At 37.4% G+C, this 25,763-nt stretch overlaps 1 protein-coding gene across 3 annotated transcripts; it reads left to right on the forward strand.

Moving 5' to 3' along the window:
• Positions 1–8,574: 8,574 nt before the first annotated feature.
• cabp2a (calcium binding protein 2a) lies at positions 8,575–25,270 on the forward strand. 3 transcript variants are annotated; one of them, XM_079337002.1, is made up of 8 exons: positions 8,575–8,711; positions 9,169–9,351; positions 17,693–17,914; positions 21,602–21,632; positions 23,300–23,434; positions 23,787–23,896; positions 24,053–24,200; positions 24,440–25,270. In XM_079337002.1, exons 1-8 carry the CDS (start codon positions 8,652–8,654, stop codon positions 24,463–24,465), a joined length of 915 nt encoding a protein of 304 aa, XP_079193128.1. In that variant the 5' UTR covers positions 8,575–8,651; the 3' UTR covers positions 24,466–25,270. The 3 variants fall into 3 exon arrangements, with proteins under 3 accessions (XP_079193128.1, XP_079193130.1, XP_079193129.1); XM_079337004.1 differs by lacking the exon at positions 17,693–17,914; XM_079337003.1 differs by lacking the exons at positions 8,575–8,711; positions 9,169–9,351 and adding an exon at positions 17,308–17,393.
• Positions 25,271–25,763: the final 493 nt, after the last annotated feature.

Below are 25,763 nucleotides of genomic sequence, written 5' to 3' on the forward strand. Positions count from 1 at the left end.
ATCAATTAAATAAGAAAAAAAAAACACGATGGCACTCTTAAGGTTGCTGAGACTCTTTGCTTTTTGCCTTTGTGTTGCTTAAGTGTAAAGCAAATGTTCCTTTATCATGATAGATATGTTTAATATGATATGTTTGACTTCAAGAGTAATGAGACTGAAATCATGTGGAAATAGAAGCATATATTGACACTGTTTTCTGCCACGCTAACAGCACTGGGTATGAAGGTGGTTTCACACGCCACTTTGGCCAACTGAAGTATTTAAACTATTATTGGATGGATTGCCGGGAAAGTAGTTGAAGACTTGTTGTTCCAAGCAGAAAATTCAATGTTTTGCCATTTTCTATTTTGTTGATGATTTAAACTATAATTTATGGACAAAGGTTTCAAACTAAAATTACTTTGTCTGAGATGAATTTTGCCATTTAAAGTCAGGATTGGTAATTTTCGAAAACCAGCATGATGTTTACAGTCACATTCTTTCCGTGCTCCATCTTCACCTACCCCCTCCCCTCTGTGCTCCCTCCAATTCTGAGCCTTCACTAAAATGCACAAGCTTGGTCCAGAAGTGGATTTCAACTCTTGCTTTGAGCGTGGGCTTGTGCATGCATGGGGTAGAGAACGAGCAGGGATGACAGGGAGGCATGATTTGTAAATAAAAATCTGAGTGCAGACATAGGTCGAAGATTTTACAAAGTTTTAACTGCTAAAGATGACAGATTTTCTTTGTTTCTTTTTCAGAGCACATCAATTATTAATTTCAGTCAGGAACTAAAGACAATTTTATCCAAAAATTTAAAAAGTGTATCTGGAGAAAATTACCCACCCTACCTTTAAACTATATGAGCTCATACCAGCAGTTATCTTAAGGCAAGACTGTAGACTTCTTGTGTTTTTTCATTTTTTCATTCATTGCATGTTACAGATTCTTTCCAAGATCCAACCTTTTCATTGTGTTTGAATGTTTAAAAAAATTTAATGCACAATGCTGGATCCATTCAGTGTCATAAATTAGAATTATTATTATGAGAATTATTTTGTATTTTTCTGTAATGCTTTGGTATGAAATAGAAAAGTTTAGGTATGACTTCCAACCATATGGTTGGCTTATTTTGTGTCAATTTGTTGTCAGTTAAAAGGATTCCCCAAAAAAACTGAACTGAAGTCCTTTGATTTCCTTGTCCCTTTAATTTCTCAGCTTTTTCAAGTTCAATGGATATTTTAAAACAATAAATGGAGTCTGATTTATCAAGGAACACAGAAGGTGTATTGACAAGACCTAGCAGACATGACATGAATAAATAATAGTAAACAATGACTGCACTACTAACACGCTTGGTTTTTAAATGTGGGTTCATGCAGTGTCTATGTTTGGCCACTAGAGAGTCCTATAGCGCTGATTAAATAAACAACAGAGACGATGATAAAATGGGATTGTGTGTTTCAGGTCCTGTAATCCAAGAACACTTGTTGTACAACCACCTTTCTGAGAGATTGTGTTTCATATACATTTTGACTGTCTCACAGCCATCAGTATAATTTTGTTCCATCACTCTCAATCAGTCTGACAGACACAGGCTGAGGTGTAATATAGGGCACAGCAGGGGGGATTACCATGGAGGTTGTTGTAATTTGAAGATAATATTGCAGAGTGAAGATTCATAAAGGCAAAGCAGGATTAAAGAACACAGGTCAGACTGACATATAAAGCTCCTACTTCTCAGCCATCCAGTTACAGGAGATTATCTCTCTCTCTCTCTCTCCCTCCCTTTGGGACTTGTCTCATTTTCACTTCCTCTACGTCCATATTCTCTGTTTTTGTTTTGGCAAAACTGTATTTTTTTTTCCCATTAAACGATTACAGTAAAGTCAAGATCTCAAAGACATGGGAGCAGAGAAAAGAGTCAAGAAAAGTAGCCCAGGGTTTAACTTTATTGAAATGTTTGACCCATAGCTTCTTCATTGCAAAACAAGAATATGTAAAAGCATTAAATTGTTTTTTATCGGACTGAACATGTCTGTGCATTTTTTGGTCTTCATATTTTTTTGAGCAGCATATAAAGTATGTACATTTAGTTTAATGTTCCTATCTATTAGTTATATCCAACTAACCCTCTGGAAATAAAATGGGGCCTCCCATGCCTTCCTTTGACTTCAATTTTTTTTAAAAGCAACATTTTAATTCACCAGAACTCAGTTATGCATGCTACATCTGATGACACCTTCAGGCCTTCCGAAACAATTCAGACACAAAAAGCCTACACTGCAATAAATTGCCCCCCTGGCTTCAAAAAAGTCTTTTAAGGTGTGCTTTGTACTGGGATAGATGCTGTGTAAAGACCAGAAAAATCAAAGAAAGCATTTAACAATCATTATGCCTTTCTTTTCCTGGCATGGTTGTGTTTGAATCATTGTGCACATTTCGTAGAAAAAAAGCAAAAAAATCATTTTAGAGAAATTTGAGTTTTTCCTTGTGTTTTCTAAGCCCCATGCATTAGATAATTGTACTGCAGATAATGTACTGAATACATACAAATGCATTTTATTATAACATAAATACATTTTGATATCATTGTGGATGTAGAGTTAGAACTTAATCTCATAATCTATTTATTTTAAGATGTGTGCTTTGGCACAGTACAGTTCATGCATGAGTACAGAAATCCAGAGTTTTATGGCTATATCTGACTAAAATTACTCTAAATAGGCCACAAAGAGGTGTGAGTTTTCTGATGTGCAGATGCATCCCTCTAAAAAAAAAAACTCTTGAGTCCGCCTGTTTGTAAACTGAGTATGCTTCATAATAACATAAAACTTTGTATGGGCGGTATTACTTTGGTAATCGTGCTTAGGCATGTTTAGTCCTGATTGAGTATGACCGTGAGGCATGAGCTTGACTACGGCAGGGTCAGATTGCCAGTGTGACCGTGCCCTAAAAATTATTGTTACCCCAAGATTAAAAGATAATTTTTGTCAGCTGTTTTGTATTCAAGACCACACTAACCGAGACCAGAAACCAGAGCGCTTAGAGACCGTGACAGAACCAAGACTGTGCAGCAGGCGGGTCACTCACTGTCTAAGTGACACCAGGAAGGTTGTGGCCAGGGCGCGCTGCTTGTCAACAGGCAATGCAGGCAACTGCTTGGGGCCCCAGCCTACTTAGGGCCCCCTGAGGGATGCCAAACTTTAAACCACAGCAGTAGCTCAAAAGTGTAAATTTCGCAAAGACAGTAGGAAATCTCCCCTATGGGCCCCCATTCGACAGCAGTCACTTTCATTGCCCTGCTTAGCATGTATTTCTCCAATAAAAACCAAAGTTTGTCAGTGAAAATTACTGAAGGAAAATGAAGAGGAGATATCTGCCTGGGAGTGAAAAAATAAAAGATAAAGATCACTGGGACACAGCTAGATAACAGTGGTTGTAGGGCCCCCTTGATTAATTTTTGCCTTGCCCCAATAGACTCTCGAATCGCCTGGGAGGTAATAATCAAACTACTTCAATTAAAGTTATTCGTTATTTTAGAGATGGGTGTTCTATCACAGTAAGAACTTCAATAAATAGACTGAGACAAGACTGAATCAAAATGTTGTTGATTCAGAGACTTTCAAATAGTGGCATCAAGACCGATGTTGGGATCAAGACCGACTTGGAGTATGATTGGTCAGAACCCTGACCACCACTAAACAAGGTGGTCAGGGTAATAATGCTAAATGATGAATTTCTAATGTTTATCCTGCAATGGTAAACCTTTGTAAATCTCCCATTTTTTCCCACTTTCATCTCAAACTGCCTCACTCCCTCTCACTGCTGTACAGAAGAAGGAACAATATTGACATTGACAATTTGGTTGATACAATGACGACAAGTCAAGGGAATTCAAAACTGTGTTCTGATAAGGAAACTAAATTAATGAATTAAGTTCAAAAGAAACACGCAGAAGTTGGTCATGATTCTTTAGAGTGAGACATTATTTCACGTACAGTAAAGGGGTAAAAGTGAATGGTGAGAGAAGTTACAGGAGTTAGGAACAGCCTACCAAACTAAACCAAACTTTATATTCTGAATATTCAGAGTACAATTAGTGTTCTTGGTGCAAGTCATAGTTCATCTCTGAAGTCAAGTGAATGGAACCTTGCAGATGTAAAGATTAGTTGTAAAGAGTGATTATGCTGCTTACAAGATCAAACACACAGATAAGGATTAAGATAATGAACCCGCAAGAGAACAGTGAGAACATTGACTGTGTCAGATGTTGAATACGATGGAGCAGGGCAGATTATATAAAGCACTTTGGAAAACAGTTGGTACTGATAAGAGATAGGAGAAAGAATGAACGAGTAAGTAGGTGGAGGGAGGGCTGGGATTGCTTTAAAGGGTTTAATGCACTGCTGTGTATAGCTGACAGATGCTGGCTTAAAAAATTAAAGCACACTGAATGCCCATGGTTTCCTTTAGAACATCATGCTCTGGTACACGCATAAGAAAAAACGAGTAATTAGAACTCGTATCTAAATAAAAAGGTTACAAAGAAAAACAGACTAGAAATTCAATTGCTGCAGGTTTTGTAGTATATATATCTTTTAAGTTAAATACATCCCATGAATCTTGAACCACAAGCATTATATTGTTGTAAAGGGATTTACAATGAACATGCCATCATTACGTTGGAATTTCCATTTATATCATTTTAATCATGTTTGAATTGGGGTAAAAAATATATATATATAGCGGAAAATAACACCTTATTTTAAAAAAACTAAGAGATTACTGGTGAAGAATAGAAAACAAGAGTACAACAAATGAACATCTTGTTGAAGAAGTTGTATTACACTTACCTCTTGGCTCCAAGGTGGCATCAGCGCTGGTTGTAGCTTCAACTTTGAGATGAAAATGCAATCCCTGTCTGTCAGATTATAGAGATCAGGACAGTTAAAAAAGATGAACATTCAAATAAGATGTGAGATATCTGAGGGCAAGATTCTTTTTACACAAAGCTTTATTCTTTACTGTTTGCAAGTTAATGCTCTGCCTCGTGACACCTCAAGTATGGTAATGTCAAATCTTTCAATTATCAGGCATTTCAACACGTTCAAACACCCACACATATGGCACGTCTCTTTAACATTTAAGTTTTAGAGGTATCATTTTTCACAAGTGGAAATGGTCATTTTATATATCTGTATAACTTAATTACAACTATAATCAACTTGTACCATTGACTTCTATTCAAATTTAATGACAGATATCTGTAATTCAAGATTTACGTGTTGTTATGGCCTCCTTGATTGGGTTTTCACCAAAGGCAACTCGTTACAGAGGAGAACAGAACATGAAAGAGAGACGCCATACAATATGAAAGATTCAAAGGACTGGAGATCTGGCTAAACAGAACAAAAGATAGGTAAGTGCCGAGCTAAAAACGTAATGGGCCTCTCGGACATTCTCCACACCCCAAATGTGCATGCCTACCAGGCGCTGAAAGGTAGCATGCACGTTCTCATACTGAGTGGCACCTGTCAGTAGCCTTTAAGTAGATTGAGTTTTGTCATGAAATTAGCACGACCAACAGAATCTTCGACTCGAGGCAGAGGATAAAAATCCTTTTGACTTTACGAAAAACTAACACAAACGTTCAGAGCCGTCAGATTCGGAGGCACAGCGAGCTCCATGAACTCCAACTGGGTTACGCAATACCATTTCTTAGCATGTCGTCCACCTGTTTCTTTTAACAGGGATGTCTGGATTGACTCGTTGTGAAATCTACCACATCAATTTCATGCTCCAGCACATGAGTTTGAGTCGAAATATCAGAAAACAAAGAACCATGAGATTTAATTAAGTTGAGTACACCATCGCGTTGGACCTTGGTTAGATGTGAAAAACAATCGTGAAATTTAGACAACATCTCAGAATTTGTCAAACGACCTTGTACAACAGCCAGAGACAGACCCGAAACATCTTCATCTAACAAGCTGGAAACAGCAAATGCCTCAGATCCGGTGCCCTCGATCTTGACCTCATCAATAGGTTCAGCACTGGACAGAAACTGTTTTAGCCACTGCAAGTCTCTCAAAGTAAGGTTTTAACATGTTAATCTGACACAATCTATTCCGCCGCCTAAATTCTGGAGTTTCCACTATGTGATCACGGTCATTCAGCTTTTCCTTGATCACATAGGGGCTGCTATACCGAGTCTGCAGAGCAGGGGCCAGGGGCCTTAATTTGTTCCTGGTTGCTAACACATATTCTCTCCTCACATTTGTAACAGGCCCCTTATGGAGGACTGTTGCCAGACTAGATTTGTCCTGCAAATAACAGGTAAATAAAAAGATAAAGCTCTATAGCATGTTTCCTTTCCTCACTTCTGCTAGTTTAATGTTCATACATATGTTTATGTCGGCCTATGGCCTATTTCAGTTTTACTTCAACTGTGTTTTGTTTTTCTTTCTTCAAAAACAACATTTTATCCTCATTTCAACACAATATGCACAGAAATATACATAAACTTGTTCACACACTTCAGGCCTTTCGTTCACAGATAAACTGAGTTAAAAACAGATGATCAAGCTTCTAAGCTACAGGTGTGGCCGGTTTAAATCGCGTCAAGCAAAACAGAAAGAAACGTGTGGAGCTGAGCTGCATGCACACCAGGGCTATTAAACGTTACAACAGTAACGAATAGACTCAAGCAGACGCCGAGCTCTTACGGAACGCCAGACTGTTCAAATAACTCGTAAACAACACGTTGCCAATACGTTGTTTACACATGGTCTCCACGTGGTCTATACGTTGACATTTCACGCGTCAACAACACGTAGACCATGTGAATACAACTTGTATATAACATGTTGTTGATGTGTTAAAAGTCAAGTGTTTATGAACAGTTTGGCCACTTTTCAGTTTGAACAGGTGAGTGTCATAAATTCCCATTGGTTGCTAAACACTGAGTTTAAGTCATACTGTACTGTTGGATTTTTAGACCAGGATCCTCTCATTACTATGTGCACTTTTTCATTTGTCATTTAGCCCAGAAAATGAAATATTTTGATTGCAGTTTTATGACTTAAAATTTTTTGATGCTTAGACAAGTTACATGTTGTAAACAACATGTATACAACTTATTGTAAGTCGTGCATACACATATGTAGTCCATACACAGCAGGCACACTACCATACTATGTATGTATGTATATATATTATTATTTATTTTATTTTTTTGCTGGCAATGCGCTTCTTCCGGTGCTTCTTGGTGTGATCAGGTATGCAGTTGGCATATCGCTCCCTTTCAAAGGTGGTTTGTTATTAAAAAATAATTCCTGTCTTTGATTTATTTGATTATGTTAAAAAGCTCTGAAACACCTCAGTGTGTGCACAATGATAGAGAGCTCTGAATGACAGAATAGATAATAAATATTACACAAAATGTACAGTATATGGAGTTCTTCATCGTGACCAGAGGATCTAATCAAATAGGAGCTAAATGAAAGCACTGGTGCTACCTGACAAGCTTTTCTGTTAACAGTAAAGGGGACAATATTTTCACATGGTTGCCAATATGAGGAACTAACATAACCATACAATTAACCGATTAACACATTACATGATTAGATTAGAATTAGATTCATCTTCATTATCAATATCATGACAGAAGTTACACATTTGTTTCATTTTTTTATTGCTCACTAGCAACATGTACAAGTTTTTCAGCTTTGCTTGGTTGATCTATTTGTGTCTGTTTTTTAAAATGGGCCTGATGTGCACTAACTGGATCAACGTGGTCATTTTCAAAGGGATAGCTAACGTGCTTTTATCTATAAGCAACAGGTTTGTTGAGCTCACATTGTCATTGAACCACAAATAAAAAAAGATTATTATTTCTATTATTATTTATGATCCCTTTCCTCCTCTCTTTGTCCTTCCTGTTGCTTCTCTTGTGATGCTATAGAGAGAATAATATCAGGCATGTCCAAAAATCAACATAATCCAATTTATATGAATTTAAGCTCTGTTCAGTCACATGTGTGGCCTTGAATCCAAAAACATATACTCTACCAGTCCTGTCCTGTCTTTTCTTTGTATTTTCTAAATAGAACAGTAATATTATTCTAAAATTAATTTGTAAAATTGTCATAGTCTACACAGGCCCATATGGTGAATGCAATAAACAAAAGGAAGCAATATAAAGGGCAGAGGATTTAAGACACCAGCCTACATCAGCTTGGGAACAGACGAGATCAGAGAGAGACAGAGAGGAAGTAAATAGGGGATTATTTCAGATGTCACATACATGTACTGAAAATGGGGCACTGCTCACACAAGAAAATAAGAAAATGTGAAAATATTTAAATGAATAGGTGACTTTATGTCTCTTATTGTTCAATTAATAAAATTGACTTTTTTTGCATTTCACATTATTCAGGACGAATAAAAGCTGAGTGAGGGGTCCATGTGGACACATGCAGATGAGGGATGAATGAGAGAGAGAGGGAGATGAGAGCAGGAGGAGCAACAACAGTGGATGATATGCCTCGGATTATCAACTGGTGTCAGATGCTCTAGAGACAGTTAAAGAGAAGGAGTGAACAAGAGCGTGCAGGCGGAGAGAGAGATAGAACCAGGACGCCTCTGTGCATGCAAGCAGCCCTGCAAAGATGACTGATGCCAAAAGCGTAGCAACCATGGAGGTGCCAGAGGGGAAGTTAATGAAAAAGGTCAGTGGATGTGAATGTAGTTATATGACTTTGCAGTGTCCTTAATCCTGCCACGGCTGCTCTTACTCACTAAATGTGATATACTGTGGTGACCCAATCCCTGCATCCAAGGCCTGGATGAAATGAACTTTTTTTTTTTTTTTCAATAAGTATGTGAGATAAAAGTTAGTTTGCTTTTATTTAAAAATAATATTATTGACAGAAAAACTGTGTGCAAAGAAATACAACTTTTCATTTACATAGTTTTTCAGACATTTAGAAACTTCTCTTATCTTATACATTAAGAATGGATATATGAAATGCCTTTTCTCCCCTAAGTGTGTAATGACTTGAACTGTCTCATCACTTGTAACCTTTGAAGCATGAATTATCAGTGTTCACACAGTTCTTTCTCTCCTGTGCTTATTTTCTGTCTCTTTCCAAGTGTGACAACTTTAAGCTTTTGTTTCTTCTCCAGGGTTCTATCAAGAAGAAGCTTGAGTCATTAAGGCGATGGAGTTCAGCAAGCATGAAGAGGCCTCCAAAGCAAAAGGCCAAGACCTTGAGTCTGTCCTCCCCTGTGGAGACTCCTGAGGACCTCTGGCTGAAGGAGGGAGACAGAAGAAAACTGCGACCTATCGTGGACTCCGTCTTTGGACAGGTAGGATAATGAAGTGGGAGTTAAATGTTTGTGTGACTGTAACTTTTGACGATGACACATAATAACTAATAGAAAATAACACGATCACAACCAAAACGAATGAACACAGATATGTGTACTTTACAGAAGATAATAATGCTGTGCAACTTTGCAAGCTATCAAATACTGTATCAATCGAATCGGAAGGTTTCCTGTAGAGTATTTAGTTGTGATATGGAGCAATGTTCTTGTGAGCGTGTCCCAAAAAAAGTGTTCTGTTTTGTTGATCCCCTGCTAATTGTGCTTGCAGATAAACGCATAAAGAAAAATGTCTGAATTAGTGAATTCAGATCTACCTGAACTTCACCTTTAATATTCTGAAGAAGTCTATTGCAAGCGTTAAATATATATATATATATATATATATATATATATATATATATATTTTTTTTTTTTTTTTTTTTTTTTATGGGTTGGTTTAATAAAAGGGATTGTGTGCAGTGACACTTTCTCATTGGATCAGTGGATTTAGGTTTTCTTGCTCCCACAACATCAACTAAAGCTGTGGTTTGCCACCTGTAGCTATGCAGTGCTCAGACAGAGGTGTGGTTTAACTTGTTTTTTTTTTTCAGAACAGAAAACTAATGTTGCAAAAGTCTAATAATTTTAGGCATGGAAAAATTAAATGTCTGTTTCTGCAGCAGGCTGTTTATCTCCACATGTGACATCAGCCCTGGGGCAGAGGTGACAGGCATTACAAATAACTTCCTGGAAATATGAAATATTTGAGCAGAATGTCTTTTTTCCTTGCATAAGAATTTTAATATGTTTCATGACCAGCTAAATAAAATCTTTACAGGAGCTTCAATAATAAGTTTCAAGCATAAAGAGTCTTTTCACAGCTCCCAAAAACTTAAAGTAAAGAAATAATCTAAGAAAAGGATTTAATATGGCTTCTTCCATACAACAAAAGCTATAATGTCCAACTAACTGGTTTCCTATTAACAGATCATTACTTTTAGAACCAGAATTATGAAAATTAATGTTGTAAAAAGTCTACATTTTGACTGTTGTGGGTCCTCTGTGGAGAAACAGAGGTCATTATGGGGTTTTTTTTGTCTCAAATGTTTCTTTTGCTCTTCTCTTTAAATTGTTCGGATCAGTCAGCGGAACAGTAAGCAGCAGATGGAGTGAATAACGAAGGAAGATGAGCAGGGTTGAGAGCAGGGGAGAACGTGTTGGTTGGATGTCATCAAGAAAGAGAGGATTGCAATGTTAACAGAGATTAGAGCTTAAACAGAAGGACATCATTGCTTCAAAGTCACTGAAACTACAGACTTGTGGACATGGATGTATCTTGATACTCACAAACAAAAAATAGTTTGACATGCATAGTGCTTCAAACTGTAAATGGAGTAAGCCAGCGATTACAGTATATATTGCAATGACACATCACCTTATCCGTGCAGTAGGTAACTTGTATTGCTTTCCTTAATGATCATTTTTAAAGCAAATAATCACCTTGTAAGCAGCTTGTTCATATAAACAACTTAGTTACTAACTTTGCAAAATAATTACATCTAATCTTGGTGAGACCAAGTTTTTTTTTTCTTCACAAAATCACTTTAGAACCTAAAGGATCAGTGTTGTTATATTCCATCCATACATTTTTTTTTCCCATTTATCCAAGGGTTAGTCACAATGGCAACATGCAATGTAAGTCAACTCAGTGTTTCCCTTTTTAGCCCATGCTAGATGGGATATACAATCCAGCCAGGTCTGTGCCTACCTTAGAGTATCCTAGTTGGCCATGACAGAAAAAAAGGCATCCTAATCAGAGGCTCAAACCACCTTTACTGGCTCTTTGCAAAGGAATAGCTGGTCTTCCACAAGATTCCCCTGAATGCCAATTACATTTTCTGTAAGATATCCTTGTGAGGGCACTGAGCTCTCACAGTCCCACAGCCATTAAATAATCCACATTGCTTCCTGTATCTGGCTTAACAATCAGTCAGAGTCTCCTTTACAGCCCCCTAGAGTAACTTTCCACAGAAGGATGAGATGTATCATACCCCAATAATTGGAGTAGGCTTCTATTCTACTCTATTCTTTTCCATTCTCTCTCTGACCTGAAGTTCCAGTCTCCCTTTCCAACCACTGTGTTGGATGTTTGCGCTCATATGCCAGGCCTCATAGAGGTAAACCCGGCCACCAAATCTGCATCTGTTGCCTCATGTCATTCCACACTCCTTCACTCCCTGATTTCTGACTCTGTACTATATCCTACCCCAAAATACATCCTACAAATTCATAAAAAATAATAATAAAAAAAAAAGTAATGTGCAGTTGTAGTTTTGCTGTTTTCCTTAGATGACAATAGTACACAGTAGTAGTTCAATCTTACTTTGACTTTCCAGTTGTTTAGCAGCACACTGTTCAACATCTGAGTTTGTATAATTGTCATATTGGAATGTCATTGTATTGTATGAAACAGTGTCTGTACTTAATATATTGGCTATCTGCTTCCTGATGGGTTTAGGCGGGGTGTAACATGACTGCCTGCCCAAGCAAGTGAAGAGCATCTTTATCTACAGCTTAGGTACTTTGGAAGGCCTCTGTTGGAGAAGGCTTTCACACATTTCACAAGTAATGATTCAACAAGAGCAGAGGGATTGTGTTGTTGACAAAGAAGCACTAATCCTGGTTACATCGAAGAAAGAAAAAAAAAAACAGTGTTCACTTTATGAAATGCATATTAAATTAAGAACAAGTTGTCAATATATATATTGTTTCTGTTCTGAAACCTTGTAAGCAGCTTACTCTTGCAAACAAAAGATTATTATTTATTAATTCCTTTTGTGTTTAACACCAGCACACATACTGTGTCAGGGGAATTTTATTAGATATTCTTTTAGCACTGTACATGAAAAGTGTAGTTCAGCAATTCAAATCATTTCAGTTCAGTTCAAATAAATTCGGCAAGTTTTATTGGCATGCATGTGAAAATATTGCCAAAGAATATTACCACTATTATTACAGTAGTAACTGCCTATGAAATGTGCAAAGTATTGGATTTGAATTATCACAACTAGCTGAACTCAAATGCAGACCAGACTGATAGCTGTAAAAAAAAAAATATACAAAAAATATATTTATTTTTGAATAAGCAGGGGGAGTGGTGAGGCAGTGATCAAGGAGGTGGCTGGCTGGCAGGCAGGCGAGTTGGCAATTGGCTTGTTTGTGTGCGGTAGATAATCCTGGAGACAAACAGGAGTCAGAGGTTTGGGCAGGCAGGCAAAAAAAAAAAAAAAAAAAACTCTTCTTAATAGTAAACAGGGCAAAGAGACTTTGCCCTGCTGAGAGACTGAGTGTTGGTGCAGGCTTCTTGTAGGTGAAGATGATCACAGGCAGGTGTGTTGATTGGAGATCCAGTGCAGGTAAACATAGTGAAAAGGACAAAGTGGACCAAAATGCACCAAGCACACAAAATACTGAGAAATAAAATAAAAAAACACACAGGTACCGTGATATGAATTGTGTTTTTCTCCATGCACACAGTTATAGATCTCATTTACACAAAATCGCATTAAAACTAGGTTAGACTTTATATGTTCAGTTTCCTGGCAGTTGACTTCTTTCATTCAGACATTGTTGTAAACACATCATATCAGGTTACACTTTCCACTGCTGAATGACAGTATTCATAGTCTCTGGATACAAAGCAGCTTTAGAGGACAGATTTAAAAGTAGGTTAGTTTCATGGTCCATTATTACTACAGCAGTCTTAGTAGCAACAGTTGTTTCCCATATTATGGAAGCAGATAAAGATTCATTCCCAATTATGGTGTTTTGTCTCATTTTTACAAAAAACTATCTGACCCAGAAGAACCTTAAAAACCTCAGCAAAAAATAAATAAATAAACTTTTAGGTCACATGAAGAAGCGTCTCTGGACAGGTGCAACAGGCATTATCCACTTTATAAGGGGTCATTTTGGAAAGAATGGGATCGCGCTATGTGGGCCAATCCAGACAGCCTTGTGTTGTTGCAGTTTGTAAAACCATGTCAAGTTAGAGTGAAATCTGTCATCTGTAAGAGACCTTTATTTCTAAATAATGTGGACTGCTCTAATGTTCAAGCAGAACTTGTTTCTTTCTGTTCGTGAACACATTTGGAGAAGTGCATTTTGCTGTTTTTGTCGTGGACCTTTTGTAGCATTGATAGATGCTGTTAGTCTCCTTAGTTACTGCAGTCAACACAACATTGACATAACAGCAACATAAATCCAGATAGCAGTGCAAATAGCATTCAGAAGGACTTTAGTTGATGGCATATCTTATCAATATAGCACCCTTATGTTCATCAGCAGCATAGTAATTGCGTGTACAGTGAGTTTGTGCGCATGTGCGCATGTTTTTGTGTATATGTGTGTTAGAGAGAGAGAGAGAAAGAAATGGTAAACTGTGTAGATGTAGATGAGATTTCTCATCTCATATTTTATTTTATTGAAGTTATTTTCTTTTCTTTTGCAATAATACACCAAGACAAATTAAAAAGGATTCTGATTCTGATTTGGATAAGATAAGTGATACGATTTACTTTGCTTGGGCTTTTATTTGATAGGACGGATTGATTGGATGAAGTAGTAAGTCAATGGAGAGACAGTAGGGAATGACATGCTGGATAGGAGCCACAAGTCAGACTCTTAACCCGGGCCACCTGCTTGAAGGACCTAGCCTCTTTACATTGGGTGTTATCTAACCACGAGGCCATCAGCATCCCTTATAAATTCATTTCATCGAGCAAATATTACGCCTCTCAGGTCAGAAGGTGTGTACTGGGTAAAATTACAAAGACCAACTGAATGGTTGAGCATTTGACATATATGCTTAACCCCTACCATCAAATAGTCTTACACCACATATAAGAGGATGTATTCATATATTGGGATTATGATAAAAACACATTTGAGAGGCTTGATGAAAATGTTATGCAGGCTGTAAATAGTTGACATTCACAATATAGTGATACAGCATACACTGACCTCATTTTTAATGGGGTTGGTTGTAGAAATATCTGCATTTAATTTCTAGGTCACCCTGTTTAAATCCTATGACATCATTTCAAGCATTTGTCATAAATTTGTGTTTGTATGTGAAAGTGCAGGAATGTGTCAGCAAGCAAAGACACATGGACACACCCCGTCTGGACCAAAATGCTTGACCTACGTCACATAGCATGGCATGCAAAATACTTACTCTTGGAATATGTCCTTCACTACCAGGGCGGTAGATTTTTCTGTTGGCCTATCCTCTATTCTCGTTTTTTTGGGGGCATCTGGTATGCTTGATGTTGTCGAGGGATAGATCATTATTCTCACCCAAATGCTCTGTTTCGGGGAATTATGGCGAAAAGCTTCGTAATCACACCCAGTTTTTGATCGACGCAGGATTTCACTAATTCCTTTTATTAAAGTGAAAGACAAAAATCTGTCAGTTTTCCCTTCTGTGGATGTGTTTTTGGTTGTGACCCATCGATGTCTCCATTGCAGTCATCATCGCAGTTACAAGACAAAATGAAGCTGAAGCATTTTGTGCTTCGTTGTCAAATATGCCATTTGTGAGGGGGAAAAAAAAGGAAAAAAAAAAAAAAAGCTCATTACAAGACCAAGGCTTCTTTTTGCTAATCTAGTTGATGTCCAGCTGGATCAGTGGGCTAAGGCCCATACTGTTATATAACCAAGACCATGGATACAATTCCTTTGTCATATGTCACCTCAGCACTCTCCGTCTCTTCTCTTACTGTAATAGATTCTCAGTTGAAAGTGTATCTTTTTCTAATCAAATACAGTAAGTCTCATAATTAGGTGGAGATTTATGTTGGTGGAGAACCAATGATGATAACTAAGTAAATGTTACAAGAAAGTTAGAAATTGATTGCTTCTTTCACTACTCCATCTCTATCTTTCTCTTTGTATACTGTATATACACGCTTAGCTGAAATGCTGGACTTGTGCCTTCAACATCCATAAAGCCAGATGCTGACATCTGGTGGTGGTACATAAGTATTACAGCTATTTGTGCACTTAGCAGAAAGCTTAACATTGCTGCTCTCTGCAGTTTATAAACTGTTAGTGTAAAATAAAACATAAGCTTTGCATTGTGTAAACCAATATTCCAATAAACATAAAATTCTGATTAGGTAGGCAATAGGCATGTTCTCTGTAGTTTCATTAACATTGTTATGTTCCCTTTCATTTATTAAAGTTTTAAAAGTTTAAAAGTTTTTTGAAGAATAATTAGAATAAGAGACTACATGTGATGTTAAGTGCACTGAAAAGAAGACTACAGTGCTAAAGAAATGGGTAAATAGTCGATGTAAACAGATGTTGTTATTTCTCCAAGATTGAATGTAAAGGATTACATTTCTAGGTTTTCAGTGATGGCTATCCGAACTTCAAAATATTAAAGATGTCATTATTTTTGTGTAGTTTCAGGATGTAGTATTAGGATTTAAAGAGTAATATTGAACACAGGCAACTAAAGACAAAGGAGAAAGGAAGGATGTCAAACAAGGACCTGGTGGAAAAGCTGTAAAGAAATTAACAAGTAACCTTTGCATAGTAATTGCATAATGGAATTTCAGAGTTTTCTGAAAATTAGACATTTTTGAGAGTGCGTTAAAAAAAAAAAAAAATTAAATAAAAAAAAAAAAACAGGTCAAGGCAAATAGCCATCCACCTATGAGTCACATCCTGCTCAAGGCTTTCAAAAGCAAAGTCAGATTGTTCTGCCATCAGTTGCTTGCACATTCTGTGAATTTTGTTGAGTATAATGCAGATTTTCTTTGAATAAAAAGTGTTATAAGGTAACTATTGTGTAAAAAAAAGGAAAACAAAACATAAACTTATGTATTCCTTAAATGCCGCAATCTGGTGTTACATGAACTTAAAAGATTATACTAGGGCAGATGATGATAAACACCTCTACCTTCAGCCTCAGATATCACGCCTAATAAATGTCATGTTTTACTTTTTCTTTGGAGCTCATGTCCAACACTAGCACAATAATTCCCCTTTCAGTTGCACATCCCTTAAACTTTTATCAGCGCTACCAAAGGTCCCATTATTTGTACTTTAAAGAGAGGATGAATACTCTTTATCTGTACCTCCCTCTTCAATCCAGTAGTCCCCAAGGCTGTCAGCATAACTCTTTCCCTCTAATCTGAAATGCTGGGGATTAAAGAGGCAGCCAATTCTCCATCCATAATTCTACCATCCCCCCTATACTCACTCCATTTTAACATACACACACTTACAAAAATAAACACACAGTGTACTGCCAGACTAGTCTTTTATGAGACTGTAAGCCTGATGTTTGCGCGGCAGAGAGAGGAAGGTGGGTGGGCTGGATGGATTAGATTAAATTGGTCCAAATTCAAGGGATCACTCATGGCAAGAGGGGCTGACAGATAAACGCAAAAAAAAAAAAAAAAGAAAAGCTTGTGTTTGTGTGCGAGAGGCTTGGAGAGATAGAGAAAATGGGTGAGTCATGCAATCAGAGCCAGAGTCTGGCCGCAGCAGGTTGTTTCAGTCCAGATATGACCTGGCTTTCCCACCCCACCCCGTCTCACTCCAGCACTCTTCTGCTATTCAATAACATCTGCACCACATGCCTCAAAGCTCATCATGACAATGGTCACTATCCAACAGGAGTTGAAGATTTAATGCAACATATGCCTTGTCTTTCTCTGGAACAATAGCATCTTGGATCCACTTGGACACACATGTATTGGGACCAGTTCTTATTTGCATGCAGTAGTAGAGGTGGAAGTGATAACATTTGCTGTCATCTCACCGTGTGCAAAAGACACTGACCCATGGATTGTACTGGATGTACTGGATTTTAATGTGACGGAGCAAAGTGGGAGAGAAAAAGAAAAAGACTGAGAAACAGGGAAGAAGGGGGGGGAACTAAGGAGGACAAGAGGGGGGGCAAACAGGGTGACTTTGTCAGGGTGATGGGAAACATCAACAAGGCTTCTAAAAAGAACAGTAAAGAGAAGGTAAGGACTCGTTCAACTTTTTTCAGCTCAGATAAACAGATTTAACTAAAGAAGATATTTCGGACAATGCTTTTTGGATATCCAAGCCTACATTCGTGTGTAGCTACTTCTTTGAATATTTCAGAGTCACATTTAAACCATACAGGTTCTTATCAAGCACAATCAAGACTTTCAATGGATTATGGTCTTCATGTATAGGACACATGTATTTTGAAATTTGACTCATGATGATTGCAAAAATGAGTCAATAAGTGGTAGTTTTATCTTGGTTCTAATCCAGTTGGTTCCCCTCCTTAAAGGGAGAGTCGCCCGTAGAACGAGGTAGCACCCCAATGGCTGCCACCACCCTGGGGGGCCTGGAAGGTGCAGGTGAAGCAGACACGGATGAAGAGGAGGAAGGAGGGAGCGAGCGAGAGTTTGAGGAGCCTCTGTGTGCTCTGGTTAAGAACTGCAACATGCTGCACAACTTAGTGGGGCCTGCATGTATCTTCCTCAGACAGAGCTTCGCTCAGAGCCAGCTTGTATGTATGACATTACACACACATACACACACACACACACACACACACACACACACACAGTACAACATTATCATAGCCAAAATATCCAATAAATCTCTTCATCCATCCATTTTACACGCTGTCCAAGGGAAGCTGAAGCTAACGCCATCCACCCGTTGAGCCTCTATCATCATCTCAGCTATCCAATCCAATCAGCTTCACTAAAAATGTAACCCTGGTCCATCAATCCTAAGAACACATATGGTTGTTTTGAGTAGAAAAACTATCTTTTTAATATAGTCCTTTTCTTTCTTTCCAATTCTTTCTAAGTACCTGTACGTTCTGTTTCTGAATCAGGAATACATTTGTCAAATCTTGAAATATCACACTTCAACAAAATATTTCATTAAAGAAAGAGAAAGAAAAATAAGATCAAAGAAGGAAAGAAAGAAATGATTTCTGTGAGCTTTGAAAAGACAATAATTGGTTTGGTAAATGGCTACACAATAATGATTGAGTATATTACCTCTCATTTTATGTTGATTGTAATTATAGATCATAAATCCATTATGTCAATTTGTTGAAGAAGTCATGCGAGGATTTTTTTCCAGCTGAATGCCCTATATACAGATGAGGAATGTGGCAGAGATAATTTATAGTAATCTCCTGACTGTGCAGCTATAGCTGTGCTAATTGAAAAGAGCCATTAGGATGATGGTGAAGACACTGATCGCAGGTGCTTTACAGCGCTATATGCTCCTGATGAATGCAGGATGAAAGACCTATAGATGAGCTGAGGGGAAAACATACTGATTAAACACAGGGGATAAATTTGAACTATTTATTATGCAACTACAAAGACTCCAAATCAGAAAAGGAAATGGCTGCCATAGCACAACATGTCAAATGCATCAGCCATTGAAACACAGCTTTAACAGATTTTCCCATGGACTTGTGGAAACCAAAATCAAAAGGTAAAAGGAGAGAAAATATTTGTATTTAAATATCCATGCCAAAGATGGCTAGAAACATTTTTCATGTTGCCTGTTTTTAGCTGGATACTATCCTGATTTCTAGCAGTTTTGACTGAAATAGATGACAGTATATATATGGGGTTTTTTTTAAAAAGAGGGAACGGCGAAAATTGCTTCAGTTACAGTTTTAAAAGCCTTCCTTTTTTTAAGACTTTTATTTGTTTATCACCATCAGCAGCCTTGGTGTTTGAGTTCACCCCACTGATCAATTCGGTTGGTGCACTTTGGCGCCCACTGAAGGTCTCTTAGCACAACTGCACTGCACTGTGAAACACATTGTACTGTTACGTCCCCCCTTCACAGATTACGACGTGCATTTGTTGATGCGTAGAGGGTGGCGAAGCAGGTTTGCTTTCCAATACTGATACTTATTAAGATGTGCTACCTCTGTGCAGACAAGTATCTGTGTTTTAAACATATTTTTTTACTGCGAGTATTACTTAGTTTTTCCATCGAGATATGCTTCCCTGAAATCCTAAATAATAGAGTAAAACTTTGTCCCAATGCTGTGATAATCCATATTGAGTGAGCGCTGAATCATTTTGTTCTGGTACTTTTGAGTAGGAGATATGGATAGCCTCTGTTAACATTTAGCAACAATAATAACCGTAGTCCAGCTTCTTGCTCTGTTGGTCTCTCTTTTTCACATCACCTTGTCTCACTCTCAGCCTTAGTCATTGTATCAAACAGCACAGAGACGGGCTAACTGGCTTCTTTGAAGCTGAAGGCTGGTGTGTGAACTGTACTGTAACGCCACACACAAGAGCCAACTTTGGCACACATCGTGATGAACTTAATGATGAAAGCAGGCAAGTGTGGTCCTTCTGCAGAAATGAGATATATACATGTCATTTTCCCAGTTGAAAATTATTGTACCTTTTCATCGACTTTGAAACTTCTCTATTAAGGTGGAAGAGTGACAGATCGTTTGAGTTCAGATCAAATACCTAAAAATGAAGTTACAATCAACCATCAGCATTATTTGTTGTGTTATGTTAGCGTGCTTTATTCTTGAAAAGATAATGAATATGTTAAACAGAAGGGTATGATATTTTAAAAAAAACTTGTTAATATTGCCATTGAGACCAGTGTCAGCATAGTGACTTCAGGGCAGAGCACACCTGTGCACACATTAGGAACTTATGATTTATTAAGGAAAGCAAAGCATCAGCCATGAAACACTGAGCTTTAACAGCATTCTTTTAAAATGTTGATAGTCAGATCTCAGCACTGTACGTCTCAGCAGTGTACGATACCAGTCACCTTTGTGGAAGCATTGGTACAATTGTCTTCTACCAATCTTTTAACCTGTGTGTTGCTGTATGTTTGTGTGTTTCTGTATCTTTCAAATGGACCTTGAGTCTTCCAATAAATAATTATATCTAACATCAGCGCAATAAACCAGCAGCAACCTTTTCTAAACTGGTTGCATAACTTCCTGCTAACAATTAAAGTTGTTGATGAGAACCAATGAAATCCTAGACAGAGAACGCAGAGATCAGTCTCACATTAGTCTTTTCATGGACAGTGTGAAAGTAATAGATTTTTATAAACCCCTACTTTATTTTTTATTTTTTGAAACGGCAAACTAATAAGAAGCCATTATTATTATTATTTTATTTTATTTTTTTGATGATTGCTTTTGCACCTTTCCTTTTATTATTGGCGACAGTGTCTAAGTTACAAGTATTTTGCTTCCTCGCCGATGTGCTCAAAGTCAGATTAACTCATTTTGCCATGAAAAAAGACGACCAGCAGAAGTGGAACATGTGTTTTTGCAAGATGCTGAGCATTCTGCAGGTGTCTTAATGTTTGTTAACCAAGTAACAGTTGTGCTGCTGTGCAGATGCAAATGACGATGCAAATCAAGATTTTTAAAAAAATCTCTGGCAGATTGGAACATGGAAAACCGATAAGCTTTCGTGATTTGTAATACAATTTACAGCTGTAATCTCCCTGCCACTGTTCTCTCTCCTACATCCTCTAATCCTGGCCTGTATTATTCCTTGTGCTGATGTCACAGCCTTGTAGGATACATTCTGACATTACCTTTTTTTCATGCAGCAACATGCTAAAGCCATTTCATCAAAAACTAAACAAATGGTTTGCTTTTTAGCTTGTGTGGCTACAGCTATTTTTACATATAATTTACTTGTCATTAAATTGTACTTTCAACAAATGTACGTTAAAATGGGTTGTTTTTCTTTGAGCTCCTATCACACAAAAAAGTTTTGTTGCATGTGTGTGTGTGCTTTCAGATGTGTGTAGCGTTATCCCAGTATGTTTGGATGGGAGAAAGAGTTCTCAGGCTTTCTGTGTGATTTGTTTTAGTGTATCTGTGGATTTGTCTTACCCATTTAAACGCTTGTTGAGAAGCATATGTCCCCTAGACTTTCACAGCTCCTTCTTTAGCAGAAACAAAATGAGATTGGATGTGAGATTGTGGACTAAAAGGTTATTAGGGTCAGTTGGATCAAAAACGAAATAATCTTGTAATAGAATCTCTGCTCGGGCTGATGAACATTTCATTTAAAAAGGATTCACAGCAGCGAAAAAGATCACAGGAAACTACGGCACCAAAATGTTTTCTTCTGGTGAATGATGACTGATAGTGATTGTATAACCTTCCCTTTTTACTGTATGACTTTCCTGTTTTCTTTCTGCACGAACACAGGACAGAGATCTTCGACCAGAGGAGATGGAAGGTACAGAGATTTAAAAAAAGCTTAATCCAAATGCTGTATCAATCCCTTGTCCCCTCAGTCCAGTCTTTTCCTGTTGCCGCCCTCCTTTAAATCCACAAACCTTCAGTTTGACTGTTAGTTTGTGGGCTTTACCATAAAGAGTACTTATTCAAACTGCTCCCTGACTTTGCCCTCTGACTGAAAAAAAACAGCAAGACCAGCAATATTGCATTTGTTTTTCTTTCACGTGAACTGTGGATCAAAAGGAAGGATGTATCTATGTGTTTTGGTAGACAAAAAAAGTGGTGCATTGTCTGGCTATATGATCAACAAATTCAAATGTCACAATAATGTTAAACAGTTAAATTTTTCTGCAAACACCAGAGAAATCCCAGGCTATTGAACAGCCCTTTAAAAGAAAAAAAGAGTGAATGACATTTGATGATAAAAACCAACATGGGGCCATTTTTATTTTGAAGCTGTCGGCCAACTATGCAGTCTTGTAATTTTAGAGATTTAGAAATGCTACCATAGCTCTTTAGAATCAAGATGGTTTTATAACGATTCAAGAAAAAAACGTGCAAATTATTTTTGTTTCGCATATCATTGATCCTTGTCCAGCACCAACATTTCAAACGGACTGCCAAAAGCACAGTTGGAGTTTCAGGTGTGTTATAGTGGTAGAAATTGTCTTAATCTTCTAGGTCAAATACAAATGAAGAACGCAGGCAGACATTGGTCTCCCCAACGAATGACACCCATAGTTTTAACATTAACAATCTAGACTTCTCAAATGTTATCATATGGGGAAACGTATAAGACACCACGGTGTGTCAAAAACATTTGTTCGAGTTAAAACAGTTTCTCCTGTAATCAGGGTTTGAAGTACACTTCCCCCTTCATCTAATGTTGTAAGTTGGATTCATCTTAAAGTCTGCAACTGTCTGTGTTATTAGTGAACTACATTTATGTGCAGACAGTCTGCAGCCCTTTCTTTAAGAATTGACTTACTAGTCAACATAAACTTTAGTTATAAGTGACGTATAACTAATCAATTAGCACTAGTAACTAGTGCTAATTGTTCTAGTAACCAATAATCAATCAATCACTCACTCAATCAATCTTGTATTTGTATAATGTCAATTCATAACAAGTGTTATCTCAAGACACTTTACAAAAAGCAGACCTTAGTCTTTGACTGTTAACATTACAAAAGAGCAGGTAAAAGGCCGTACTTATTGCTAATAAGAAACAAGTAATTGATTGATATAATAAAGCAGTTAGAAATTGTAAAAAATTATATTGATGAAAAATGGAATGTAAGACAGTATTGGTCTCACAGACGGTGAGCATTAAAAGTCCAACATCTTACATTTTTAAATTTTCAACTTCTTTAACAAAATGTGACATGTCTTCACAGTACCAACCTGTCTCTCAGGTTAATGCTACCGTCAGTAGAAATGTGTGTATTTCTTGTACTTTGGCACCAACCAGTGGTTGCATTAGAAATCCCACCACATACCAACAAAAAGATGTTACATAGTCAAAGATACAAAACCACCTTAAAGTCTCATTTTTCAACATTTCATCAAGGTGAGGAGGATACATAATATTCTTCTGAGGAATTCACTAAACGCTGTTTTTCTTTTTTTGGTTGTTTTTTGTTTTGTTTTGGGTTTTTTCCACAGAGCTCCGTGAGGCATTCAGGGAGTTCGATAAAGACAAGGATGGCTTCATCAGCTGTAAAGACTTGGGCGAGTGCATGAGGACAATGGGATACATGCCCACAGAGATGGAACTGATAGAACTTAGCCAGCAGATCTGTGAGTGATTCTTGCAAACGTTAGAAAACATTCACACAAATCACCTTAATTTTTACCCAATACTTGTTTGGAGCTTTCTGTTAACCTCCCTTAAAGACACTAAATGAGTTAACTGTCCGTTAAGAAAAAGGGCAACAGTGGATCAGTCTAAAGAGACTTGAGTTGGGAACCAGAGGATCATCCTCTCCCTTAATGCATGTCCATAGCGCCTGTTTGTGCATGTGTGTATTTCGGGCCTACTTAGCTTCCAGTGACAGGGTCTAACCCAAATATCCATTCGGGGACTAATGAATAAAATGAAAGATGAGATAATGGTTTTTCCCGTGTGTTCTTACATTTTTCCCCCCTCTAGGTGGTGGCAGAGTGGACTTTGAGGACTTTGTAGAACTAATGGGTCCAAAGATGCTTGCTGAAACTGCAGATATGATTGGAGTGAAGGAATTAAGGGATGCATTCAAGGAGGTCTGCAAAGCAATCTATTCACCTTCAACCAAAAAGAAGTGCATTTTGATTAAATAGAATTCACCTTCAATGCATGTCTTTGTTAAATATTATGAACATTTCACATCTAAATTAAATAGACTTTCTTTTTTTCTCCACTACACCTTTCTTCTTCAGTTTGACTCGGATGGTGATGGTCAGATCAGTCTGGGAGAGCTGAGGGAAGCCATGAAGAAGCTAATGGGGGAGCAGCTCAATCACCGAGAAATTGACGAGATCCTACGAGACGTGGATCTTAACGGGGATGGACAGGTGGACTTTGAAGGTGGGTTGTTTAAAAAAAAAGAAACTGAAAATGAAGAGAAAGACAGAGGAAAGAAAATAACAGGCGCTAAACACTGCTTTTTAGTGGTTTAACAGAAAGATTTTGCAGATATAATGATTTTAGTTTATGCTGCAGCATAATGAGGATGTGAAAGCTAATAAAAGAGGAAGAAGAAGTTTGTAGAAAGCCCCAATACACTATAGGTTGATAACTATCCTTTTGGTCTTTTCCTTTCCCAGAGTTTGTGCGAATGATGTCCCGCTGACTCCGCACCAAACGTCTCTTTACTGCACTAAATACAAGGACTGACTGCACACTGTCAATATATCTGTCCTTCTTCTTGATGTACAAACATTATTGATGTCTGTGTTACTTACTCAGTTACTTCCATTATTTCTCAAATATAAAAATATCCCCTAACTGTGCTACTGCTATGAGAAAGCAATATAACGTGATGAGAGGTGTTTACTCGTTAAGATGGAGAATATTTATCAAGCACTGAATTAAATAGCAATACCTCTTTACTGAGAACTATAGCAGTACACTACATGCAGTATCTTTATTTTTATATGTAAAGTTAGATCATTTCAATGATGCCATATCTATAATCTAATTCAAGATGTGTTATGATTGTGACTGTGAGATTATTGTAGTGTAGATAGCAGAAGTGAATTGTGTGTTCAAACAAAAGTAAAGTAAAATAATTAATAATAAATATCTATACAGTAAAAACTACTCTGCAGATTTGTCATGTGATCAATCATTTTAACTTCACTTTCAGCATTTTATAAAATCCAAACAATGCACGCAAACAGATGTTGTTCTGTTATGGTATTTGTAACACTAATGCATTGAATTTTGTGGTGTGCTACACTTCTGTCTTTTTTCACATACATATCTATTTTCCATTTGTTCATGTCCTTTATCAGGTGGAAGATAATAGACCACGGGTCCCAAAGTTCATTTTATGCAATCCTGTATACATGTTAAATGTTATTTACTTGTACTTGCTGTACAGTCAGATCTTTTGAGATATATATTGTAAATAAAAACAAATGAAATCAGCAGAAATAAACTAGTTTTTACTGACTAAAACCCTCCTCTTTGTTTCTTTATTTTCCAAATAAAATAAAGTGTTCATACTATTTTTCCACATTTGCACAGAGGGAGCTCTACTTCTTAATTAAGCTTTTCATCCATACTTCACTTTCCCTTCTTATGATGAAGGTCTAGTACAGATACATTGCTAATAAATGTTAGTTTGAAAAATTGTGAGACTTTACCTTTAAAGGAAGAACGTGAGACTTTTTGATCCAGCAGATGTCACTCTTGAGCACCAACATAAAACCAAAACAAACTGCCTTTGCAACTCCTCCACCATACTAAAAGTCCCTGCTCTCCTCCAGCAACATGCAATCACATGGAGGGGGGAACAAAATGTACCTTGGCTTGACCTGCGATTGCATGTGCCTGCATTGTTTTGTTTGCATGCTAATGTTAGCACACTTTCATCAGCTCGTATTCATACTGCAAAAAAATTGACATAGATTGACTCTGGAGCTA

Source organism: Symphodus melops (genome assembly GCF_947650265.1).
Source record: "Symphodus melops genome assembly, chromosome: 2".
NCBI lineage: Eukaryota > Metazoa > Chordata > Actinopteri > Labriformes > Labridae > Symphodus > Symphodus melops.

Excerpts from the sequence above, each read along its gene's own strand:
- cabp2a (XM_079337002.1), top strand. The coding sequence starts at position 8,652 with ATGACTGATGCCAAAAGCGTAGCAACCATGGAGGTGCCAGAGGGGAAG. Across the intron at positions 9,352-17,692 it reads TGGACTCCGTCTTTGGACAG|GGAGAGTCGCCCGTAGAACG; the intron begins GTAGGATAATGA and ends CCCTCCTTAAAG. Across the intron at positions 23,435-23,786 it reads AGAACTTAGCCAGCAGATCT|GTGGTGGCAGAGTGGACTTT; the intron begins GTGAGTGATTCT and ends TCCCCCCTCTAG.